The 27,244-nt window shown below is 43.1% G+C and overlaps 1 protein-coding gene across 3 annotated transcripts in view; it reads left to right on the forward strand.

Moving 5' to 3' along the window:
- COL14A1 (collagen type XIV alpha 1 chain) overlaps positions 1-27,244 on the forward strand; it is a 443,381-nt gene that overhangs the window by 320,541 nt on the left and 95,596 nt on the right. For all 3 annotated transcript variants that reach the window (XM_069220679.1, XM_069220680.1, XM_069220681.1), the window contains 9 exons: positions 2,154-2,300; positions 5,770-5,844; positions 6,222-6,361; positions 7,172-7,295; positions 8,988-9,131; positions 17,511-17,675; positions 19,306-19,344; positions 22,999-23,137; positions 25,635-25,777. In XM_069220679.1, coding sequence (XP_069076780.1) covers positions 2,154-2,300; positions 5,770-5,844; positions 6,222-6,361; positions 7,172-7,295; positions 8,988-9,131; positions 17,511-17,675; positions 19,306-19,344; positions 22,999-23,137; positions 25,635-25,777 — 1,116 coding nt within the window. The remainder of the gene's footprint in view (positions 1-2,153; positions 2,301-5,769; positions 5,845-6,221; positions 6,362-7,171; positions 7,296-8,987; positions 9,132-17,510; positions 17,676-19,305; positions 19,345-22,998; positions 23,138-25,634; positions 25,778-27,244) is intronic.

Genomic DNA, 27,244 nt, shown 5'->3' on the forward strand with positions numbered 1-27,244 from the left:
CAACTGTTTTACTTTTCATTTTTAATTTATGTGGCAAGAAAAGTCCAGTTAGGAATTTACAACGCCAATAGTTCTAACTCGAGCAAACGCAAGACCCATTGTAATACAAATGCTTATTTTGCATGTGGCTCCAAGGAGATTAAGGGCCATATGTACGAACACATTTTCCCAAAAGGACAGAATGGGTAAAACCCTTTGCTACATCTGGCCTTTAGTTCTCCAGTGTATTTGTATTGCACTGTAGTATTTGCATAGTACTACAGACTCAATTTCGGGACACTAAAAACTCTAACTGATGAGTAGCACGCTACACTGTCGGGGTGGGTGGGAGTCGTTTGAATTGTGTTTTTTGAACCTATGTGGGAAGTGTCTTAGTCTTGTGCAAGAGTGATCAGAGAGGTGCTCCTACCTTCTCTTAGGGTGCAAGGCTAGAAGTGTGGTGGAGGAGGAGGTGCGAAAGCAGACATGCATGATATAACTGTGGTTAGTTGCCATTTACAAATTGCTCTACAAGTCCCCTTTTTATGTTTCTGATTTTCGCTGTACGTTTCACATCATTTCTCAGACTGACAGAGGCAGCCGGATTGACCACCCTGTAATGTCTTTTGAATGTCGAGGAATGTTTGCTGCAAAATACTTTTCTTCTGGGTATTTAACACAAGACTTAAACCATAAAGTGGCATTTGGTGTATTGTAACTATGATTATGATTTTAAGCATCCCGTCCTCCCAGTCTTAAGACTGTTATATTGATTGATATGAAGATTAAAATACTGAGCCGAGAGGCTCTGTCAAGGAGAAACTACTCTCAGTTTGTGAAGGTTTGGAGAAGGGTTTTCCACGTTTACAATTTAAAACAAAGCCACAGCGCTCTCCTTTGAGAAGGTGCAAGTAAAAACAGCTGCAATGAGGAAACACAATGCAGGGGCAGACAGACAGACCCTCCTTTAGGTAGAGACATGTCACCTGAGGTGAAAGGAGTCCCTCACACTCACCATACCCTGCAGGCTTTCAGGAAGACTGTGTCCCTCGCCCTTGCCACTAAAAAGTAAACTAGCAACACAGTAGTCTCCTGTTGCGTGGTGCACATCTTCTCCCACGGCCCTCATAATATCAATTTTGGGGTCATTTCGAGTTCCCCCATAAAGTTACCTGCAGTATCTTGGGGTGCAGTATTATTGTGTAATTATGAGTTCTGCCTGAACTGGGATTACAGTGCGACTCAGAAACAGTCTGTTGCTAATCAGTGTTGACCATGCAAGGGGGTGGACCTCATCTACGTGGAAATAAAGCCCCCCATGATCAGTAGTGATAGATAATGTCTACACAAGTGGCCATTTCCACCCAACAGACAGCCCTAGACTTCACTGGGGTTATTTGTAATATGTAGTGCCCTCCGCCGGCATACTGCTGAGTGGTACACTTGCATTCCTGTCATCATGTCCGGGTAGCTAATAGTTTAATATTCTCCAGACTCACACCCCACTTCTGTGCAGATCGCTTTAAGAAATACATTCCTACTCTGCAAACTAAGATCTTCTGCCAGGCCAACTTTGGCTATCTCAACTTTTAAACTGTCCAGATGGGGTGGAACATCTCTCGGTACCCTAGGACCATCCCTCTGGAACTCACTCCCACTTTGTAATCGCAACCTTCTCAAATTCTGTAGAAATTTCAAAACATGGCTCTTCTCCACCTAAACCGAGTACAGAAAGCATGACGTGTAGCCCAGTCTAGCCAGATAACAGTGAGCACCAAGAGGCTCTATAGGACAGTGATAGAGAGCTTTACAAATAACAGCAAATAAATAAACAATTAAATAAATACACAGTTTTAGGTGCATAGCTATGAGTTTGGCACCAAATGATGCTGACTGACAGAATGGCTCTGCTTATCTTACTTTAGGATTTTATACCCCTTTTCTAATTCCCTCTGTTACTTATGTGTGTTAGGGATGGAGGATCCACTAATCTTTGCTAAAATAGATAAACTAATCATTAATTTTCATGTTAAAAATTATTGCACAAGGACAAAGATGTCTTTGAGAGTTGGCACTTAGTATAATTAGGTATACTTTTTACAGGAGGATAATTTAGTAAATGCCAAGTATTTCTGCAAACATTCTGAACTAAACTGCTCATTTTTCATTTTCAGATGGGAAGCGGCAAGAGTCACTCATCGGGGGAGGAACCTCAAGACACTGCTTCTATGAACTCAGACCTAACACTGAATATAAAATCTCTGTTCAGGCTCAGCTACAGGAGATCGAGGGGCCCCCAGTGAGCGTCATGTCAACCACATGTGAGTAACATGGACAGCATCTTCCTCAAAGTACGTAAATATTTCACAGGCATGAATAATTACATTTTGGACCCCTGTTTCAAAGTAGCTGCATTTCACTCGATTTAGAACCTTGCATCATACTTCTGCGTCTATCTATTGGTTACATAACACCTTTCAAGAGGCTGTTTCTTTTTCGTTCTTGCAATGCCCCTCCCAACCTGGGCTGCTCTTCCATGAGGCGAGGTACAGCATCATCCTCAGGCAGCCACCTTTTGATGGGAGCAAGTTAAACCTCAAGTCCCGAACAAGAGCCTATCTTTGGGTGCGGGCAGTGCTCCCGCCGGTCCGCCTGCAGGTCTCCAGGGGTTTCTTTAGAGTTTGGTGGACAGGGTACTCTGCCACATGTCCGTGACTCCTTTCAGCCAAGCGGATGATCCACCCGTCGGAGGAACCGTCGTGTTTCTGCGGACAGAGGCCCCCTCTGCTTTCAACGGCGGAAACCTTACAGCAGGGGCCCGATGGACATTGGTGCAATTGATACAAGTACCTCAGACCATCTGCCTATTTAGGACAGATGCTCTAACATACTTTGTTTCTTGTTCAGGATCCCCAGAAAAAGTCTTAAGGTCCCGAACACAACAAAATTACCCCACCACACCCTGTAGGAGAATCCCCTGGGTGTCAGGGTCATTAGTTGCTTTCTTTTTTTTTTAAACAGCAAAACCAGGCCTGGAGACCCTACAGGTGATTAGACGCGCTATAGAAGTACTGATTGATTGATTGATTGATTGATTGAAAGGTTACTGAGCAGCCATGTGAAACATTGTGGTTGCTCTGCTGACTTTCACTGCTTTCAGAGGAGCATTATGGGCACTCATCTGACAGCACAGAGATTTCCTCCAGGCAGGCAAAGATCACCATATATGGCGTGTCGTAATCCTCAAGGGTGTCGAGGTTTGGCCCGACCCCTGACAAACAGTAGGCTGTCTGCCGTTTCTCTGAATAAGGCCCAAATCTTGGTAGCGTTCATATTGTTACCCATTATTTTTTAACACCTAAGAAAGGAGCTTCCATTAGAGAAATATTATGCCCACCCATGACCCAGCTCTTTCAAAAACAGGCGCTATAGGCTTCACTTCTGTCACTTTCCCCTTAACATAGGTTTAGTTAACAGCAGCACTCTACAGTGAGACCTGTCACATTAAAAATCAAATCCAATGGTGCTGGTACAATGTTCATGTATGCGAATGCGAAGTATAACTGGGGAATGGTGACAGACTTTAATGAGGAAAGCTTAGATTATGGAAAACTACATGCTGTATGATGGAAGGGAGGGAGACCTAGGGAATTCCTTAAGTCTAGTGGCAAGTGCCTGAAACGTACAAGCAAAAGATTTTTGTGAATAGTTCCAAGGCAAATAAATAAGTAGTTACATATTCCTTGTGTTTACTCCTTCCCTTGCATAGTCAAGGTAGCCCTTAACTCCATGCACCCTTCTAACTTGCAGCAAAGCGAGATGGTTTTGTATTTAGTGAGAGACAGCAAAAACAATAATGTGTGAGTGGGGGGAGGGAGGAAGGGCATCGGTGTACAGAACAAAATAGGCATCTTCAGCATTAGGGGGAGGCTGCACTTTACTGGGTTTCTGAGCCCCCATGTAGTCCCTGTAATTGAGTTGAAGAGGGGTTTCTTGCTAAAAAGCAACATGAAAATATCCATTAGGCATTGGGAGTTTGCTCCCTACGCTACGTGTCAGGGACTGTTTAGCATTTTCCTTCCAAGGACGTCCACTTCTTGCATTGTGGTCCCAGGAAGGGAGAAGCCGCTTCAAGTTTTAATACATTTGTAGATTTCTGGGCATAAGCTCCTAGACAATTATTTTTCCTGCCTTGGAAACACACCTGACATATGAGGGAATAGTTGTATATGTGCTTGCAAGGTATGAAACACCATTGAAAACATTTTTCAATACCCCAAAGGTACCACTTTCTTAGTGTTTAGAGAGGTTTTCTTGCCTAACCCATGGTAATGCTCTTTTCCTTCCCTTCCTTTCCGCTAACTTTGACATAGTCATATAGACCTTTCCGCATGGGTTGTATTTCTGGTCTTAATCAAGAAAAGTAGATTCTTCAAAATAGAATTTGAAATGTATCAAACTAAATTCAACCTTTCATGTATTTTTGGGGACATTTATATGTAAAACATTTTGTGAATATCTAGATTTGTAGAATAGTGCTTTGGCATATTCTGTGTTCAAAGGTTGGAGAGAAAGCCATTAAGGTGGTAGGTCTTCACATCTTGACTTCTCTGAACCAGGACTGTAGATTCTTGTGAAGTATGTTGACCATGTTACCCCAGGTCATTACGAATGCTGTATCCAGTCCCGAAATTTTCACCTAACCATTATTGATTTAAAGCATGTCAGTCTATATAGGTTATGGAAGCAAAACAGGGCTAGAACACCCAACATGCTTTAGGCTGTCACACAAACGTCAGGGTCTGGAAACAGACTCCGTAATGAGCTGGAAGAATCTGATGACAAGGCTTACAACTTACACCTTTGCCATCAGGTGAGCTTGACCGGCCACTCCATGCTGGAAATCCACCTGGTAGACAAGTGCTTGGAAGTGGCTGCCAGGGACATGTTGGTGCTCAACAAAACATTTCTGTATAAAATACGTAAGATTCACTTTGACAAAGATTTCTGGATTCTGTTAAAGAAGGTAGCTATTGTATTGTGCCTACTGCATTTATTGCCCATTCCCTATCAAAAGGTAGTTCATGTTCACTTTTTCAATACCACTGAGATCAAAGGGTGCAGCCTTGCACTCCTAGACGGGATAGCAGTGGTAGGCAGCTTCACTTGGAGGTACTTCCATGCGCTAAAACATTGACACTTGGTCTTAGTCAAATGACACATTATTTTCAAGGCTCTTCAATTTGCACAAATTCTCCTTCTTGGTGGAAAAATGACTTAGAGAAGTTCGGTGAGGACTATACAGAGATGCCAGGACCCTACAATCTTCTTCATTGGCTACACTAGTTATCGCCCAGACTTAGGAGAGCATGGTATGACAATTGCGCACTAAGCAAGGCCCCTTCTTAGGAAGTCCTCTAGTTAGATCTCCAACTTTTAGTTGACTACTGGGAACAGTTCTTTTCACACTAGTCATATAACTATTCATATGTTCTCTCCATCCTTCACCCATCAGTTGTTTTAATCAGTTGGATTTGGTTCTGGTGGTTCGGTGTCCATCCCAAGTCACTTCGAGCACTCCAGTGCTAACAACTCCAAATAAAGCCGATAGTGATAGAAATACCAGCCCATAGTTCTAAACCCACTGACTCTGGTGTGTCTTTTGAAGGTGTAAAACAGATGTAAAATTAAACATTAAGGAGAGGAAATAATGGAACACTGTATTGGTTGATTATTTTTTTATTGATTAATTAATGTGTTAATCAAATAAACTCTTATCTTATTTTTCAGTACCAGTTCCAACTGCTGCACCAACGCTAGCCCCAACGACTCAAGCGCCATCTACGATTCCTCCTGCACGAGAGGGTAGGGGACTGGACATCAGCATTTGATTGAGAAGTTGTATTTGCTCATGATTGTTTTTTGTGTATGTTTGATTTAAAAAAATACTTTAGGAAATCTCTGTCTTACCCATCACTGTCTAGTGTAGATACCAGAGGGTCACATCCATGCCAGATTTTCAGGATATCCACGTATGATAAATGTGCATATAAATAATGCAGATTGACTCATCTATATTTTCAGAGTTTATCGTCACAACTTAGTTTTAAAGTGACTCTTCTGTGCCAACGCTTGACACATCCGGTCTTTGCCATTTACGTAATTGAGGACTTTCTTTGAAAAATGTCACAAGCTAGGTCTGTTCAACTATTCAGGCATAACATGATTAATCTCTTCTACAGTTTGCAAAGCCGCAAAAGCTGACCTGGTTTTCCTGATTGACGGATCCTGGAGCATTGGGGATGACAACTTCAACAAAGTTATTCAGTTTGTCTACAGTACAGCAGGAGCACTGGACCGGATAGGCACTGATGGAACTCAAGTAAGAAGATAAGGACAGGCCTCTTTCTACTTCCACGGCTGTAATTTACCACTGGCAGCCATTTTTATGTAATGAAGGGCATTGTGCTTTCAGTTCAACGTTTTATGGCCAAATGTCTCTACTGCAGTCACTGTTTTATATATATGGTTGTGTCTTTTGAGAAGATCCCCAAGCACAGAGTGCCTTAATAACTCTGGTACTTTTACAGCTAACGCCCATTTATAATTTCACCTCTCCTTCTCCACCCCATGCACCAAATATAACTTTATGCTTTTAGTCCAGCTTTATACAATCCATACATGTTTTCAAACATCTGTCACCTTAATTGCGGAATGCAACTTTAGTGTGCAGCGCACTGCAAATGCACGTGCATTGGGTGTTTGCGAGAGATAATGGTATGGGGAACTGTGCACACAAACCGATTAAGTTGATGGGCAGGTAGAAGACGGTCTATGCTCATTCATTCCGTGGCCTCTCATAGGAGTCTGATAAAAAGGATAGCGATTTTTTCACATGCCATTGCTGTTTTGAAAAACGTGCACTCCTACTCACTGCTAATTGGATAAAACCCACCACCACGTGTCACATAGAACAAAACAAATCACCTGTTTTGTACCATACCAGCTTTGCGACTGTGTACACTTTTTCACTTTCCTTTAATTGTGGAAAAATGGTGACTGAGAAATTATCCAGTATGTGTTAATCGGCACCCCTGAATATGTTGAATGTTGAATACGCTGGTATGTTGACATCTTGATATGTTGAATTTGCGTGAACGTGTTCACTAAGCTGTGTTACTTCCATGCGCAGGTTGGTATTGCTCAGTTCAGTGATGATGCCAGGACAGAGTTCAAGCTCAACTCATATGAAAATAAGGAAACCCTCCTTGAGGCCATTCAGAAAATTGCATACAAGGGCGGAAATACCAAAACTGGTACGTGGGGGGGGGGGACTTTTTTTTTTTATTTGTCTTCCTTTCTTGAATCTGAACCTGCACTTGATGAAGAGCTGTTCTTGTCTATTGTCGACTTGAGGGACTTACAAGCTAGCTATTTTAATATTCCATGATAGAGTTTTAACGGGAGTGTCCAGAACAGTTTGACGTTGTGCCAGTATCCCCATTCTTTCCATCGTGGTCCTTGTAGTTCTGAATCTATGGATGGACAAGCTGGATTTCAGACCCCAGAATGGTCAGAGTGAGCTGCTCACACATGGAATCAGAAACAGCTCTAAGAGTTCCCATGGCGATGGTCATAGCATTGTTTTAATGGTTACGTTTATGGTTAATGTACCTAGCTGTTAAATGGCTCCATGTCGCGTGGGACATTTTATGTCAGACTGGAATTGTAAGCACCATGCATGCTGGAGCGTGCGATTTCCCGTTTCCGGTTCTGCTTAATGGGCTGCAGGTTCCGGCGTGCAACGCGAGGATGGCCACTGAGCCCTGCCTGGCCGAGGTTACCGCACATGGCATAAGGCCAGCCCGGAGACTTTGAGCTTGAAAAGTATGCTGGAGTTTGAAGAGTTGTGGAGCGAGGGCGAAGACTCTTGTTGTGTTTAGTGCATGGGCCTCGCAGTCCTCTCTCTCCCCTCTCCCTCCCAGCTCCACTGTTGAGATACAGCCCATTTCAAGGCTTAATAATTTCCCTAGCAATGCTTGGTCCTGAATAGGCAGCCATAACCGACGAATATATTCTGAAAGGGCTTCTCTCGGGGTACCTTCCACCGAATGGCATGAGCGTTTTTAAGCCCAGTGAAAATAAAGTGTTTTTTTTTTTTAAATAAAAAGAGAAAGGAAAGTGTGTTGCACTCTGGGTATACTTGAAATGCACTCAAGGCCTTATCTATTAGAGCTTTATTTTAATTGTGTGTGATCTAGGGTGTTTGTCTTCTTTAGCTACAGGTTTTACGTTAACCCACGTCAGAAATGTAGATCTTCCTGGTCATTTTAATTGCTGTAGTATATGTAATTGCAAATTTACATCGTGGAATGCTGTCTGTTTATCACACTTTATATTGTGTACAAGGACCTCAGTACTAAGAAAGGTCCTTGAGCTGGCACACATTGAATCAGGATATTTCTTTCTAACATCCCCAAGTGACTCAAATTCTAGTCCAAGGCCTTCGTTAAACAACCTAGTGTATTCTGGGAATTGTAGTCTCGGTTCAGGGCCGGACTGAGAACCCAAAGCAGCCCTGGCAATTTTGTTGGATCAGCCCCGGCATGGGGTGGTGGGAGTTGGGGATGCAAGTGCAAAGCACTGTTGCTTTTGTTACTGGGGGCCGACATTGCACTGCTGCAAAACCGACCCCCAGCTCTGCAAAACTGGCCCCTTCTCTTCCAGACTCCCAGGGAAACGCCCGATGCCCACTATGGCCAGTCCGGCCCTGTCTCGGTTTATTATAACTGAAATGCTAAACGTATACTCTCTGGTAATCTCTCTTCTGTGGTACTGTTTTTTACATATGGTTTTAAGTGCCTATGGAATAAATGCACTGGCTATAAAAAATGAGTGTTGATAATTGAAGACCATTTTCTCCCATGAACTTCAGCCCTTCAGTGAACATATTTATTCTATATCATTGTATAGTTTCACAGAGTTGCTGTATGTGTCTTCTTTTCAAGGCAGGGCAATTAAGCATGTTCGAGATGCCTTATTTACTGTTGAGTCAGGCATGAGAAAAGCCATCCCCAGGGTGCTGGTGGTCATCACTGATGGCCGGTCGCAGGATGATGTCAACAAGGTCTCCAAAGAGATGCAACTAGAAGGTAAGATGGCCCTTAGGGAATGCCTATTTAGCTTTCATTTTTATATCTTGCTATATGATCAGCAGAAAAATAGCTTCATGAGAGGGGCTTTGTCTCCACACACTTGTCGGTTACCTTGAGCACCACATTCAGAATGTGTATGAGCCCACTCACCTAACATTGCTGTATGCTGAAACGTGATGATGCAGCACCTGACAGACAAACTCATGGCTATCCTCATTCTGGGATTTGTATGTGAGCTGGAGTAACTTACAATGTTTAATGTGTCCTAGGGCTGAAGCATTGTCTGCACCTTAGAATTCCAAAGTGCTTATTGGCTGTTATGGCAGCGGGTTATGATTATGTCAGGTGTCTCCAACCAGTCGTGAGCTACCAGCATCTCATAAAGACATTCAGAGTAGCTCCCAGTCTTGATTTCATTTTCCTTTTAAAATTAAGGGAAGGTTGTGTTTATTTTGTATTTTTATCTTCGGGCTGGAGGTAGCATGCCTGATAATGAACAGTGTTCAGTCACATTTATGACCCCAGCTGGGGTACAGAAGTGAAGAAGTGACACACTGAGCTATTTAACTCTTAATTGAAAGTCCCTGTCAAGTTAGTATTAGAGCTGAGAACAAATGTATGTTTCTAAATGATTTCGAATGGGAGAAAATAAAAATGAAACATTACCTCAATGATTAAGTTAACTCGTCCTTTTAATGTTCTCCCACTTCAGAGTGTCACATTTACAAACAACAGACTCTTGCTCCAAGTGTCCGGTAGACACTGTGCCATATTTATAACTGAAAAATACAGTCATTTGCTTTTTAAATAGGAGAAATTAAAAGTGAAGAAAAACATTCCTATGAAAAATTGAGTTTTTCATAGGAATGTTCTTCTCTACTTTTAAGTAGGCCAATTACGGCTTTATGTTTTATGAAGAATGTTTTGTCACTTTTAATTCCTCCACTCTAACCAAATGGCTATATTTATCTGTTACAAGTATGAGTGAGTGTGAGGCTGGGCATACATGTTTGGCAGACTGGTGAAAGTTTATGTGACTGGTTAGGTGTGCTGGGCCAGTGTTGTGCAAGGCTTTGTACGTGTGCATGAGGAGTTTGAATTGACTGTGTTTGTGAATGGGGAGCCGCTTGAGCTCTATGAAGAGGGGTGAGATATGGGTGCGTTGTGGGAGGTTGAGGTTGAGTCTTGCGGCGGTGTTCTACATGGTCTGAAGTCTGTTTAGGAGATGCCTGGAGATTCCAGCATAGTGTGTAACCATAGTCGAGACTGCTTGAAATGAATGCTTGTGTGACGGTGCATCTGGTGTTCTGTGGCAGCCTCTTGAAGAGCTTTCTTAGCATACATAAGATGTAGAAGCATGCAGCTTCACTGCATTGGCTTGTGTTGTCATGTTGAGCTTGTCATCCAGAATGATTTGCAGATTTCTGCAGTGGTCGGAGGGTGTTGATCCTAGCTCTGTCAGCCACCAGGTGGCATTCACAGGTAGGTTCTTGTTTTTGAAGACAATTACTTCCGTCTTGTCGAAGTTGAGCTTCAAGCAGTTGGTTCTCATCCATTCTGTTACCATGGTTATGCAATTGGTGAAGCTGGCTCTGGTAGTGGTTGTCTTATCCATTAGGGAGAGGATGTGTTGGTTTTCGTCGGAGTAGGAGATGAGGGTGATGCCCTGGGATCAAATGGTGATGGCAAGTGAACTCATGAAGATGTTGAACAGGGTAGGACTGAGAGAATGCATGTGTGCATGTGTGTGTGCAGGCTGAGGGTTGGGCCTGTGAGTGCACGGTGACCTGTGCTTCTGTGAGTGAAGGGTGAGCGGTGTACCCAGGTTAACTCAGAGTGAGCAGTGTATGAATTGGGGGAGGGGGGACCATTAAGCTTATGTGAGTGCTGGGGTGCAGCCGCATGAATACAGGGTGACATGCATTCTCCTGGGTGAGCAGGGTGAGAAGTTTGCCCTTAAAAATGCACAGTGAGCAGTGTGCGAGTGCATGGTGAGCTGTCTGCGTTTGTGAGTGTAGGGTGAGGGTGTGCCTTAGTGAGTGAAGGGAGTCCAGGGCGCCTGTATGTGGTGTGTCTCCATGAGTACAGATGAGAGGCGTACCTAAGTGAGTGCAGGATGAGTGTGTGAATGTATTGCAAGGATCTTCAACTTTTTCAGTTGTGCGAATCCCTTGTGTAAAAATAATAGTCAGGACCACCCACAATGACAAACATATTGTCTCTGCAGCTCTGAACATTTTTTAAAATGTGTTAAAATGCATGACTATCAGCATTCTATTGGCAGCCAGGTCTCCCTAAAAGTGTAAAAGTATCCATAGTGTAATCCTTTATCAGAAATAAGGGGAAGAACTTTGAGAGTTATTTGGAGCCCTCCCTCCCCACTTTGACACCTGTTCCCAGCCAGAACATGAGTGACCAAAGATTGTAAGCGATGGCCCATTACAGAGTGGCTCAATGTTGCTCTGTTTTCTTTAATTAAAAGAGCACACTGTTTTCAGCATGGCGGTTTTGTTCCTCAGGACCATAATAAAAGCTTCTCTTGGCCAGAGACTGACATCCTATCCTATAGATCAATCAAGCCCGTCCCACAGTGTGCCTGTGTGAGTGCAGGGCGAGGGATGTGTAGGTTCAGCAGTGTGCCCCTTTTGAGTGCAGGGTCAACAGAGTGCCCGTGCGGGTGTGTACGATGAGTGGTGTGCCTGTGCGTGTGTGCCGGTGTGAATACGGGGTGAGGTGTGTGCCTTTGTGAGGGAAGGGTGTGGTACGTTTAAGCTAGATCTATAAGCATTGCTAATTCGTATTCTTTGTTGCTTTACGAGAAGCATATTGGATTTTAAAGCTTTACAGCATGCAAGAATAAAGCAATGCAGTCAATTACGAAACCAATGGGAAAAAGCATTTCGTTTATTTCTGCGGTTCTCCTCTGCATGTGTTGGAGTTCCAAATTATTTCCAGGGTGTAGTAAATAGGTCCCTGCCCCTCTACAGGCAGAACAAATGATAGAGTTTTAAGTAAAATTCCTTCATTGATATCTGTAGGTCTTAAACTGGGTTCAGTAATCGAGATTTAAAAAGCCTGCAAATGTGATACGTTGTCACTGGACACCGGAAGCTCCATATAATTCACCCCGGGGCAAATAAACATACAGGAATAAAAGCAGTGCTTAATTTGTGCTGCTTGTTTTCGGTGCTGAGCACCGGCACTTATTTTTGAGGGCCGGCGCTTTGTTTTCAGGCTCAGCCATTTACTGCGAGCAAAAGACACGTGGGAAAGACGGAGGAAGAGAAAAACGAAAAAGCGTCAGAAAGGGGAAAAGCAGGAAGCTGACAGAGTGAGCTGAAGGGGCAGGGAGTCATTATAAATGGGCAGAGAAGGCCCGAGGTGGCTTCAGCATTACGCTGCCTCAGTATTCCATGCTCGCACTTTTAATTGCAGCAGCCGCATGTCTTAGAGGAGGGCTTTGAGCACCGGCACCTTTTCATTTACAAATTAAGCACTGAATAAAAGGGCGCCCTTTTGGCTTGCGGATTAGTTTCCTACAAGAAAAACACACAAAATGCTTGACTGTTTTGTATAGCAAGCCTGGAATGCATCATTTTGTGAATATTGAATAGACTGTATTGTGCACTTGAGCAGCTGAAAATGATGTATTTCTGACCAATACTGAGGGCCTCCCTACAACACCTGAGCAAATGTGGCGGAAATACCACACTCAGAAACTACTGATACCACAGAGTGTGGTATTTACTGTGTGTGGTATTAATGCAAGGTTCCCTTTTCCCCACCAGGAATGGGGCATAACACAGTTACACAGTGTCTTTTTACTCATTCCGAGGAGCTCAAACTTGAAATGTTGCAGCATTCTCAACTACTGAGGAAAGGACTGGGAACATACACAATTATCTGGGGTTAATTGTGTTTAAGAGGCATTCCTTCAGGAAACTGAAGATTTACTCTAAGTCCCTTCGATATTATCCAGCTCCCACTGAATTGCTTATTTCGGGTTACATCTCATGATTAAAATCTACACACCCATATGCAGCCACCAGGGTCCCTCTGAAGTAGGATTCACACTGGAGATTAAATGAGCTATTCCTAAAACCCTTAGATGTGGTCATGAGAAGAGATGATTGTTCCAATCATGCATCATTGTGTGCCGCAAATGACCTACATCTTTGTCATCTCACAAAAATCAGTAATCGGAGGAACGGGAAGGGGAGTGCCCATCCCAACAACACAACCTGTCCTCTATGGACCACTGCTCCATTTCACGTCTGTTCCCTCTCTTGTTCACTGTAAAGTGAAGCGCAATCAGAAGAAAGAGTATTGCATCTTCGTTATTGCCAATAGAGGGAGAGGGCGTGTCCTTTTGGACATCTGAACTGTCATCCTTAAATAACACTTGTGTCCATGATGTCACTGGACCCACCGCCTCAGCTTAAACAGGCGTGCGGGGGACAGTGCTGTAATTCTTTTGGGGCTTCCTGACAACAACACCCAACAAGATTCACCAAAGCTTTTTATTCCTTGTGAGCCTGTTGGGAAGCACATTTATGAAAACGTAGCAAATTCTAGTCAAAGGAGGTCAACATGGGACAGATAAATGGCCTGTAAACAAGACACTTTTCTCAACCTTATATATTCCTTTGGTGAAAGTGGTTCTGTTGCGCACTAATAGAATCACACCTGTGCTTTACATGAACAAGCAAGGACGATCCACTTCTATCCTATAGCTGATCATAGTGATCTGGAAATGAGCACCAAACCACCACGGCCCGTATTTATACTTTTTGACGCTAAACTGCGCTAACGCAGTTTAGCGTCAAAAAGTTTTGCGCCGGCTAACGCCATTCTGAAGCGCCATGCGGGCGCCGTATTTATTGAATGGCGTTAGCCGGCGCTAGCAGACCGGCGCTGCCTGGTGTGCGTGGAAAAAAACCACGTACACCAGGCAGCGCCGGCGTTGGGGAAAATGGCGTTAGGGCGTCTTAAAATGGTGCAAGTCAGGTTGACGCCAAAAAATCGCCTCCACCCGATTTGCGCCATTTTTAACGACGCCCAGACGCCATTTACATGACTCCTGTCTTAGTAAAGACAGGAGTCATGCCCCCTTGCCCAATGGCCATGCCCAGGGGACTTATGTCCCCTGGGCATGGTCATTGGGCATTGAGGCATGTAGGGGGGCACAAATCAGGCCCCCCTATGCCAAAAAAAAATATAAAAAAAATAAAAAATTATACTTACCTGAACTTACCTGAATGTCCCTGGGATGGGTCCCTCCATCCTTGGGTGTCCTCCTGGGGTGGGCAAGGGTGGCAGGGGGGGTCCCTGGGGGCATGGGAGGGCAGCTGTGGGCTCATTTTGAGCCCACAGGTCCCTTAACGCCTGCCCTGACCCAGGCGCTAAAATCCGGCGCAAATGCGGGGTTTTTTGCCCCGCCCACTCCCGGGCGTGATTTTTGCCCGGGAGTATAAATACGACGCATTTGCGTCGCAGTAATTTTTTTAGACGGGAACGCCTACCTTGCATCTCATTAACGCAAGGAAGGCGTTCACGCAAAAAAATGACGCTCTTTCCTCATACTTTGGCGCTAGACGTGTCTAACGCCAAAGTATAAATATGGCGTTAGTTTTGCGCCGAATTTGCGTCGAAAAAAACGACGCAAATTCGGCGCAAACGGAGTATAAATATGCCCCCACATCTCTCTTTTAAAGTCTAGACAGTAAATGAGCTGGAAGTGGCCTGCTCATTCTCTCATTGGAACTTCAGTTCCATGCACCCTCTTCAAGATCTACCTCTACACCACCAGTTGAAATTGTAGTTGTTAACAAAATGTGTCCTTGATAGAATGGAGTTGATGTTGTCAATGGACACCTTTCTGGCAAGCTAGTCAGTGGAGGGTTGTGTCTGCATTGTAATTATCAGAGTATTCAACGATATCGTTCAAGGTATTGGCTAGCTTTAATCTTGACAGCTAATGCTTGCTCAGTCTGGTTAGTTCATTTCTGCCTTCAGTATTATCCTCACTGTAGGAAATTGGGTCACTGGTAGTGGTGGGTGAAACCCTACTCCAACAATAACTACAGTTCTTGTCAGGGTGAAACACAAGCAAACCCAAAATTAACCTGTGCTTAACCCTGTGGTAGCTTGGCACAAAAAATTCAGGCTTTACTTAGAGGTAATATATGAAGCAGTGGTTCTTGACCTGTGGTCCGGGGACACTAAAGTGGTCCGCAAAGCCTACTCCGGGGTTCTGCGACTGCTTAGAAAATTAAATAAAGCTAGCATATTAAAAAAAGTGCATATAAATAAAGAAGCAAAATGTGCAATTAGAATTTTTAAAACTTTCTGTAAATTTGAAATTGGAGGCTTAACATTACATCAGTACCCTCCGATTGATTTTTGTAGGCAGTGCACGAGCAACAGAATATAGTATAGAAAATGAGTGGACTCGGTTAAATTTAGAAAAACATAATTTACTTTTTGTGTATTGTTTTGTAGTTCAAATAATTTAAAATGCTAGGCAGGGTCTCCATGCTTTCAGTAATGACTATTTAGTTGTCCACAGAATCCAATAATGATACAGTGGGGGTCCCTGGAACCAGTAATTATTAAGTGGAGGTCCACAGAAGTGAAAAGGTTAAGCACCACTGGTGTAGAGCACACAAAGAGTAATAAAGTGAAAACACGAAACAAGAAGTATTCCACACCAGTTTAGAATGATAAAGTAAAATATAATAAATCATTTGACACAAAAATTACCAAAATCCAATCAGCAGAACCAGAGATTTTAAAGATTTATACAAAAATAGTGCCTAGAAGCACAAAGTGCCAGCTGTGGTTACCAGGTCAGCCCAGACGAGGACAAAGTCACAAGTTCAGGCTGACCGCGATGGAATGCAGACCAGATACAGGGCCCAAGTTAAGCCTGCCGAACAAAGTACCGTAAATCCTGACTACGGAGCATTGCGAAATTCCTAGTTGAGGATGTATTGTGCAGCTGTAGTTCTGATGAAGCTGTTGACGTAGGCTTGCGATGCGAGGCCCTGCATTGGGGATGCATTGCACAGCAGCGGTTCTGAGAGCCTGCAGACTACGATGCAAGGCCCTTCATTGGTGATGCTTCTTGCAACAGCTGTTCCAATGAGGGGCTGCGGGACGATGCATCAGTTCAGCCAAAAATACCATAGCTTGGCTGTCATGGCATTTTCAGGCTGACTTCCAAAGGTCCAGGACTGGGGTGGCACAAATTGGAGGGCCAAGACCCACAACAGACTGAGTCCAGGTGCTGAGTTCAAGGTGGTTGTAGCCTTTTCTGTCCTCAAGTCTCTGCTCAGGAAGCCAGCCAACTATTCCTACAAATGAATTAAAACGTAATTATAACCAATTACAAATATTATGTTCCACCAATAAAACATGAACCATGTAAATCTCACATCATTAAAAACTCAAGGCCTGGATGCCTGAACTGGATTGGCATAAAGTGAAACTGAGTAATTGTCTTCACATTGTGCCCGTGACTGTTTAAAACATTTTAGCTTAGTTTCAGGCTATAAGTACAGCTCATACCATCACACCATCAATACCCCATGTAATTTACATATCAATATCCACAATATCTTTATCCCTTTCATAAAACCAATGCTGTTTACTAACCAATATCTACATCATCTATATAATACTGACCCCTACATTAGTATGTGCATGCCATACCTGCCGTACAAACACATGACAAATTATTGCACTTTAATGCAAATGAATTTAATGTCCCTGAATTAGCTCCAACAGTTGATACCTGGAGCTGGGATTAGGAAGCAGCGGGATCTGCTGATACTCTTCCTTGGAAGTACCTTTTACAACTCTACATTCATTTGTAAAGGACGGTGACTGAAGCTTTGTCCAAGTACTGTCTATGAGAATAACCTAGACTGTATTTAACTATTTTACAGGTATTTCCGTTTGGTGTCCCACTAAGTGGTGCCAGGGCTTGTGAAAGGGCGTCTGGCATATTAGGCTATTTGTCATTTTGCCAATCCCTCACCTGGCAGTAAGGCTGTACTTGACACCTCTATGAGGAATATGGCAGCCCCAGCTGGTGATGTCATGTGTTAGACAGCTGCCTTCATTGCTTCACCACCTGAGTCCGGCACGTCATGAGCTCCTCAAGGATTGTTATTGCTACATTCAAACTTATTAAAATATGTCATCCCATATCTTGTTATACATGATCATGAAGCACAGATGTCTAGAGACGTGCAAGGGAGGAAAATATACTTTCTCTGCTTTGCTGAAGGGTCTTTCTTCCGTAGAATCAAGGGATGGCGGACGTCTCCGACGGGGTAAACACCAAATCATGTTTCCTGTGTTGTTTTGTAGGTTTCAGTATTTTCGCCATTGGTGTAGCAGATGCCGACTACGGTGAGCTGGTGAGCATCGGCAGCAAGCCCAGCGCGAGACATGTCTTCTTTGTCGATGACTTTGACGCCTTTAAGAAGATAGAAGATGAACTAATTACGTTTGTGTGTGAGGCCGCATCTGCAAGTAAGTAACCCTCTTAGGCACATTAGATATTGAAGATGGGTTCTACTTATGGTCACCTGTGTCCTTGTGCATGATTTACAACTCAGAGGCACTGAGGGGCAGCAGGTCTCTTTAAACTACTCTCATTAAGTAGGACTGATCTCCTGGCAGAGTTAGGGGATTTGCTTAAAAGGGTATTGTCTACAGAAAACAACATCCAAAAAAACCTAGATTTATTTAAAATTGAGGTTTGAAATCTATACGGTGCTTTCACCATTCATGGCAAAGATATTGGGGGTTATTCTAACTTTGGAGGAGGTGTTAATCCGTCCCAAAAGTGACGGAAAAGTGACGGATTTACCACCAGCCGTATTACGAGTCCATTATATCCTATGGAACTCGTAATACGGCTGGTGGTATTTCCGTCACTTTACCGTCACTTTTGGGACGGATTAACACTCCTCCAAAGTTAGAATAACCCCCCATTGTATCCTAAACTAACTTTAAGGGCTTTGCCTCCACAATCCTTCAGCCACAAGCTTTTTTTTCAGCCAGAATCTTCAGCCATTGGCTGGAAATGTTGCCAATCACATATTTAATCAGGTGCCACAAGTATTTTAAACTCACCGTTTTACTATTGGCTGTTTGGTGAGGCCCACTCTCTTCACTAGAATGCACAAAGGATGACCGGAAGTCCTTTGGCCTGAAAGCCCTGGGGAAACCAAGCTTTTGTGTGTGCTGCTTACCCGCTTGGCTGGGAAACAAACATTGGGAAAACCAGTAGGTTTGAGGTCCCATCTGCATGCCATGCAAACATCAATCTATTGGCTTTCCAGTGCTTCTTCATCGGATGTTGTGTGTAGTATCTTGAAGCCACTTCACACTGTCGATGGCAGAATAAGGCCAGTTATCACTGTGTGGTTTACCCATTCAGTTTGATATTATTGGTGTAGATGGCGCATGACCCACACCTGCTTTCCTGCCACTCCCCTGAACTGTATTTTTAATTCAACTACTTTTCTTGGTGTTACCACACCTGCTGAGGGGCTGTGCCATGAATGATTAAAGTACCTCTCAGTGAAGATACTTACCCCTACCTCTCGAGAACCTCCGACCGCTGACAGTTCACAGCCCAGTGTGGAACATTACTCACTCGAGTTGTAAATTAGCAGCTTCTTATATATCAGAAACAACTGCTTTTGGGTAAAGCCTTTCATTGCCTGGTAATGTTTTGCAAATACTAACGACACGTTGGCATTGCCTAGTCTTGCAGTGGCCACAGTTGTACGTAATAGTTGAACTAATATTGGTCTTGGTGCGCTCAGTTAACGGTTAGTTCTCCAGGTATGATTCTCATACATTAATGTCCATGGAGTGCTAATTGTAATTTGACGTTTGACCATTATGACAGATCCTTAGTTTAAGGATATATGATTTATTTTGCTGCTTGGCATCTGACACACCCTTCAGTATTCTATGGTGGCTGACATTTGTACTTGGGTTCTAAATGTAGGTATGTGGCGTGGCATATATTTTTCCATATGCACATTGTTATGTACAAGTTGTTGTATCATTTCCTCCACTATTTTAAAGATGACGCATAACCATTTTCCTCAGTTCACGTTTTATTTCATATTTTTCTCTTTTTCAGCTTGTCCATTGTCTCTAATTCACGGCAACAGCTTGGCAGGTACTGTGAGCAGCTCATTTATAATCATGACGGGATACTGTACCGCGGTGCAGATCCAGATGTAAATAAGAGGTGCATTTACTGAATGTACTTCGGCAGCACTGTACATATAAATTGGTCATTTAAGTTACAGAGAACAAGTATGGCCCAGGGACAGGGTCGGATTGGGAAGGCGGGAAGTCGGGGATTGGGCGACGGGTGGGTGCCTCAGGGACACCTGTGGGCTGGTTTTTAAGTTCTTTCCCAGTCCTGACAGACCACGGTAATGTGGTGCCAGCATCATGGATACTCCCCTGCTGTGTCGTCAAACAGAGGCTGGGGGCCAGGTGTTCCTTTGGCCCTTGGGGCATTCTCACCTTGGCCCCCTGCTTCCTGTGATCCGCCTGACCCAGAAGCAGTATCATCCCCCGCCAGACCATTACTTTCATGTCGTGGTGGGTGTGGGTATCGTGGGAGTTTGCAGGGGCCCCGCAGGGGGGGCCAGTCTCACCTAAGCCAACTGAGCAGTAGCAACTTTGTTTTTTTTACCTCTCCCCTTAAGGCTAAAGTGGGCTGTGGGGGGATTGAGTAAGAGAAATGGGCTCACTAAGGGCAAGGTGTTGTAATCTTGGTCCAAGTGTCTTTTAGGCCTTGGTGGAGGAGTGATTGCATAGGCCTTGCTGTGAGGCCACCTTTCCCAGCAGAATAAATACATAGGGTGTAGCATTCTAGTCAAAGCTGCCAACGTTGGAGCTCAACATCCTGTGATTCTGGGCAAATCTCTTAATCTCCCTCCTTAAAATAAAAAATAATTTGATGTATTGCAATGTAACCAGCTCTCATGCAAACTGCTTCAATGCCTTTCGGCCAAATGCACACTATATAAAATTACAAAAAATTATAAATCATGAATGTGGGCGACTATTTTTGGGAGTACCTGGGCCTAATTGTGTTCCCAATCCGACTCTGCACAGGGTGGTAGAATACACTGAGGGCTCGATTATGAATGATGCAGAATTCCATGAGCAGATAATCTCCATGGAATGGAACATAACTGTGTGAACCCGGTTTTGCCTAGTGGAATTCCTCAGGGTTTTCCCCTTTCCAGGGGGATTGAAGCTTATGTTTACAACCTGCTTTAACTAGATGGTAAATATGAGCTGGAGCAAATGCTGAGCAGGGCTGGGGGGGGAGGAGATTTAGGAGGCTACAAGAGGAAAGGAGAAAAAAATGCCCTGGCAAGGAGGAGTCTTAACCTTCCTCCTGCCCCCTGCAGGCAGAGCAAGTGTTTAGCTACTGTTGCAGCCAAAGCCTCTGGTGATTGTTGTGTCCGCAAATACTGGCAGGTAAAATCGGATCAGGTGTTCCAGCACCTGGGAAAAGTGGGTGCAGGAACAAAGGGCCAGTGGTGATCAGGTGGAGCGGTATTCCACCCGAGGATACCGCTCCGCCCGACTCATAATCAGGCTTTTAGTGGCGGAGCACCGGTTGAGCCACAGATCACGCTCACGCAGTGAATTTGCACAGTAGGTTGTGGCCTACAGCTATATGCTGCAGGTGTGAAGTACAGTTATGAACTACTAGTATACAATTCTATTTAAAGTTTCCAGTTACTTAGTACGATTAAAGCTTGTAGAATAACAGAGTGCAGGAACTCAGCGGAGATAGTATAGTAGACAGAGAGTTCACCTATTGCTGAGGTTTCAGAAAGACAGTCTGAAGGTGCAGGACGCTGTGACACTATGATAATGATGTGCAGCTAGAGCAATTATCGCATCCGATGGTGGAGTGCACTAATATTACAAAGAGTGATAGTGAGTTCACAGCATTACAGCTGCATGCGATAGTCGCAGGTAATAGTGGTGGCGTTCATTCATATAATTCATAAACTAGCCCATGGGAGGAAGAACAAATAAACCACTAGAATGTTCATACCAAGAATGTTTCTTGTATAACCAAAAATCCATTATCCAAATGGTCACCGTAATAACTCGTTTGGTGCAAGCAAGGGTTGGACGAGGCTGTTGAATTTCACTGGTAATTAATCGTGGACGAATCAACATAGGAGATTGTGGTAGTAGCGGGGGCGGGGTGTTGATCAGTTTTCTTGTAGGTTGTCACACTGCCTCCTGTTAAATCCCGCCCCACCTTCTTGGGACTACCCCTTTGGCTACCATGCATCTCGCTGTGGACACTCTGTTGCTGTGGTAGTATTACTGAATTCGTGTTTTCTTACATGTTGGGGATTGGCTAATTTGGCAAGAGCTCTTCTTGTCATAAATAATAGATAGATAGATAGATAGATAGATAGATAGATAGATAGATAGATAGATAGATAGATAGATAGATAGATAGATAGATTTCAGTATGTTTAAGCAGCCCTGAGCTTGGCCGCCAGCCTGCCTCTATTGTGTTCTCCTATTGACCCTTACTTAGAGCCCCCTTAAGGAAAGGGGCCTGTTCCACTCCCTATTAAAGACAACAATAAGTACTGCATAGTGCTTGCTAAGTTTTTAGCAAGCACAATAGACATATTTTTCATTCTTGGCAGGGACATATTCTTCTTCAAAACCAGAGAGATTCTTAAAGTTAGTTGTTTAGCATCACCTCTAAAATATGACTAATCTAGTTTTGCTAGAATCTGTTAGGGTGCTTTTAAAATACCTCTGCTATGGAATGCAATCTTTTTTAAGTAACCTGGGGGCTGAAAAATGTGTATTTTTTAGGGCCAGACTTGTGAAGAAGTTCGAGCCAGGTTGCGCCCTATCTTGGGTGTCCTCTGTATTTTGGCTGATAGATTAGAACATCCATTGTTTAGACGGTCTTAATGCATAATGTCATACAGTTCTCTTTAGATGATTTCACTTTGAGATATAGCTGGATGTCATTCAGGCATCTGTTCAGTACAATTCCTTGTGGAAATGTGAGTTTTCAGGCAGTTCCACACAGAAACTAAACCGTACCGGGGCAAGTATTGGGTTCCAGAAATGAGCAAGTTATTCCCCTTTTGGACACAAAGTTGTCTGTCAAAGAGAAACAAGGTGAGAAGCAGAGTGCAGTGTCAGAGGTGTCCATGCAAGTGAGTGGGATCTCCCGTTGGGCCTGATGGTCAACTGTGGTGAAGATCACTTCGACGTTCAATGGAACTGGGAGACAGAAATTACAATTATCAATGACCACTCTCGCCGACCAATAGGATGGTTGCTGACTCAATACTAAAGCAGGTTGTGGGCGTAGAGTAGTAGGTCATAGATGTATAAGAGCTCTCTATAGAACTGTCCCCAGATGCAGGAGGGGGGGGATGTAGTGGGCATGAAGGAGCTTGTCAGAATCGAGATTTGTTGTTTTCTGTGGACTTACATATTGCCTTTTCATATCAACTGTTAGCCTTTTTTAAAATGTGTCTTATGTTATTCAACATACTTTTTGAAGTGAACGAGCAGCGAACTTCAAACATTGATTTGAAAATTGTACAAAGTAGAAAAGGCAAGAACATTAACTCTGCTTTTCATTAGTTAAAGCAGGACATCACTACAACTGCCAAAAGTTATGAGCTGACTGATTCGCAGCCCAAAATAGCAATAAACATTTGCCTATTACTCAGTCAAGTTGTGACCTTTGTATGAAACACTACACAAACAGCGTAAAGTATACTTTCTGGTCCCTGTTTTACAGGTTTTAAAATGATGGACATGTTTGGGTTGGTTGAAAAAGAGTATTCAGCACTGGATGGAGTTTCGATGGAACCTGGTACCTTCAACAGCTTTCCATGCTACCGACTCCATAAGGATTCCTTGGTTTCTCAGCCAACCAAGTATGTAAAGATATATTTACGCTCTCCAGCCTGTGGATGTTAGATGCAGACGCCGCAATTTACATAAACAGTCATATAATGTTTCGTGTATGATGCACACCTTTCCATGGTTTTGATTTGTGCCATGATGATTGACATTTTAGATCTGCCGTTAGCCAAGACCTTTTGTATTTAGTGTCAATGTTCTTACAGGGGCTTTCAGCCAGCCCTTCCATCTATTATTGGTCTGATGTGGTGTCATTCCCATTTCGCTTCTGTGCATCATAACATGCAGCACTGGATAAAGGTTCAGCGCACTTAAGTCATTGGCTTACCGTCTGTGAGTGACAGCATTCTGCTCTTGCACAATCTGCACAATAGTTCTCTTTATTGCCAGGGACTACTGGTGTAGTGTTTGCTGTTACATTACGAAAATATATTCATTTCGCTTTTAGACAATGTTTGTTTTACCCAGGCTAGGGGCTTTCAGCTCTTTTAACACTCGTACTAGGCCAGTCGAGGATCAAGTGTGTTCGTGCAAACAAAAACAAAAAAACATTGGCAAACCCAACAGCCATTACCAATGTTCGTATGACTTTGATGTCTATAGCTTAAACATATTGTCAATAAGATATGCAAGTTCATTGTGCTTCACAAACATTTCTGATGTATGCTTGTTTTATTAACTCTATATATACTGAGCAAAACAATTCGGATTTTCCACAAGCATATGATTAGAAAGTTAATGTTCTTTTTATTAAATTTTACATTTTATTCCCTTTTTCCGATGTAAAATGTTTCTCCCTGCAAAATCTTTTCATCCCATTTATCCATCCTTTCTCGACCGCTTACTCCTGTTTCATTCAAGTTACAGGTGTATATAGGTGTGGAAAGTGCTCTACAAAAAGACTGTGAACATCCTTAAAGTTCCCACTGCACAGATGTTCACCTCATTTACTATTGCATGCCCCCACCCACTTGCCAGGCTCTTCCCTGAGAATGAAAATCTTTATAGAGCTACTGGTAACAAATAAGTGTGTAATTTGTGCATTCTTGGGGTCATTTACACAGATATGATCTCTGCTTGCTGTATTGAGCGTAGTAACTAACTTGTGGGCCAAGTTGTGCATGCATAGATTACATCCTACTCCAGTGCCCTCCTTACACTGACTGAAAATGATTAAGACGTGCATAAGGCGAACAAGCTTTCTGCACACAAGAACAGTTTCTGAATTATGCTTGCTTTCAGTGTGCCAAAAAGTCATGGCTGACTCCGTGTTCTGTATGGCAAAATACATCACCTGGCTGTGTGTGTCCTTAAATGTTTGACTGAGGACCTGCTTTGAAGTCTTCACAAGGTTCTATCCAGCGCTTTAAGTGTGATGAAAAAACTTGAGGGGGTGGCTCTTAAGGGGGCGTGGCTGATGTAATTAAGGGTGTGGCTTAAAAACACTTAAAACAAAAATCTGTGCTTAGCATAGTGTACCTCCCAACTGGTATTTTGATGCTTCTTTCTGGCATTGCTTCCTGATATATAATACAGCAAGTAACTTTACACCTACAACAAGCAAAGACTGTTGGCTTTGTCAATGGTCGTTAGTTGCATAAATTAAATAAGCAATAACAATGGCTTTGTTGTATAAAATAATAGAAATACTTCTGTACTGAAATGATGAGTCTGAAGTAACAATAGCGAGTCTCTTTGAAGTTACATCAAAGGGAGTGCATGGTGGTACCGCTGCCGATTTACGTTTTTGTGTTTTTTTGCCCTCAGGGTGAGGTCAAAAATGGAGAGCCAGATAGGGACCCTTCTCGACATCTGCTTTTTAAAACTGTCAGTGCTGAGCACCGGCAGGACCCGGCCCACTTAGTCCTGGTTTCATCCATCTCGTCGTGCTAGTCTTGTATAGTTGCCTTCATCCTGGCTGAATGATCAAAGTGCATTACAGAGTGGCAAATATCATCGCCAGGGTCACTGGAATTAATCAATTCTGCTGCTTTTTTTGCATAATTGTGGAATTGCCGCATTTGCCACATAATTCAGAATCTGCTGCATATTCTGCAGATTTTAACAAAAGCAATATATTTCTAGTTTAAATGGATTAAAAGTTACTAAAAACATGGGCATGTGTGTTTGTGCACGGTAGAAAGCCTGTCGGAAAGGTTAACTGGTTATCTTTCAGTTGCCTATTTCAGTGCTTGGTTGTTAAACTAGTACTAATGAGGTGAAATCTTTGCCCAGACAGTGAAAATTAAAAAATAATGAAGTAATACTTTAAAAAAATATCCATTATTATTCCACATAATTTGCCTTTTCTTGCTGCATAATTTAGTCAGCCCTGAAGACATGCGCGTCAAAATGCAGGAAACGTTCTTGCAGCAATGCAAAACTCAAGCAGCGCCGAGATATGCCCATAAAAAGCAAAGTGAGCGCTCGCCTGGTTTTGTGACCTGCCCCTGTGTGTTATACTTTGAAATGTTTTTCTGCTTCATTCATGCTGTGTCGTCTCTTCTGCAGGTATATCCACCCGGAGGGGCTGCCTTCAGATTACACCATAACCTTCCTCATTCGGATACTTCCGGACACGCCCCAGGAACCCTTTGCATTGTGGGAGATTTTAAACAAAGCCTATGAGCCAATTGTTGGGGTTATTTTAGACAGTAAGTGTGGTCATTATTATTTAGAAACAGAGTTCCATAGTTCGAGCCACGTTGAGTTTTCTGAACAAAACTTTGCTTTCCTCTTTCCATCTCTTTTTTGCCTTTGTTATTCTCTCTGCTTCTAACTGCTATATTCTTAGATGAATGCATCTTCTCCTTCCTCTCCTTGCCAATTAGGAGGAAATGGATCAGTAGTTTGTGACTGTTCCTGCTTTCTCAACTAATGTAATTGCCATCTCAGAGGGGCAGGTAAGTAACACTAAACCACGATGGACAGGTGGAGATATTAGTGGGAACAAATATCATCTCAGTTCTCTGAAACTGCATGCCCCCGCCGTTGTCCCTTGTACAATTTGTCTGGTTTTTACCTTGCGTGAGAGGTAGGATTTCTGTGATTTGTTATGAATGTCCATTACGCTGTACCGCATCAATACATCCAGCACAGTGACAAGAATTGGCTGGGTCACAATACAGACACTATGGGAGATGTGGCTAGAACTGCTGACTTTGGAACATGGAGACCTAGGAATCATGTGATTCTGGGCAAATCACTTCATCGCCTTGTCCCTAAAAAAGTGTTGAACTCTGTTTGTGAAATCCCCACTTTGTGTACACAATTTTGTAGATTGACTCCCATTCCTCCTAGTAATGTACAGTGCTCAGTTGCTTCCCAGCTGTTTGTGCTATATAAATACCAATAGTGTACATAAATACACTGTGCAGTCATAGTGCTATCACCTCAAACATTCTAACAGCAATGATAGTTAATATGAGAGTCTGATGGCACCGCAAACTGGTGTTCCATTAACATGAAGAACAAGCCATAAACTTTGACTCTTCTCTTTTCTACGGAGACCCATGGCATCAAGGTCTCTGGAAAGTTGTTAGTATGATCTAAGATAATGTGCTTGGTCATACCGTGTAAGTAATAGTAATGTATTATTACTATATATATATATTTATATATATATATATATATATATATATATATATATATATATATATATATATATATTATAGTTGCTACTATTGCCCAGTTTAGTGGTTTTCTCTGTGTTTGTCTTGAACTGCCAAATTGATGATGTGACCAGAAGATCACACCAGATGCTTGCTGACCCATCTTTCTGCTGGCATATACTGGTAAGTAGAGCTATGTGGTGGTGTTGTGTGGCGCAGATTGACCTGGTGTATCCTGGTGTGGTATGGAGTTTCATGCTGTGGAACAGAGAGGTGGTGTGATGTTGCTACAGGTAACCACCTCAAATTGGGCCTCAATAATGATAGATACTTTTCCAAACACTGTACTGACCTTTTCACATTGTCTAGGAACTCTCCTTAGATTTCTTCTTTACTGCGGAATCATGGATAAAACCAGGTATGGAACTATTCTTTACAGAAGCTGCACGCCCCCCACTTGTCACTTTGTGCATATGGAGCAAAACAGACATAAACGTGGAGAAGGTGTGG

Source organism: Pleurodeles waltl, chromosome 2_2, assembly GCF_031143425.1.
Source record: "Pleurodeles waltl isolate 20211129_DDA chromosome 2_2, aPleWal1.hap1.20221129, whole genome shotgun sequence".
In the NCBI taxonomy this organism is placed as follows: Eukaryota; Metazoa; Chordata; class Amphibia; order Caudata; family Salamandridae; genus Pleurodeles; species Pleurodeles waltl.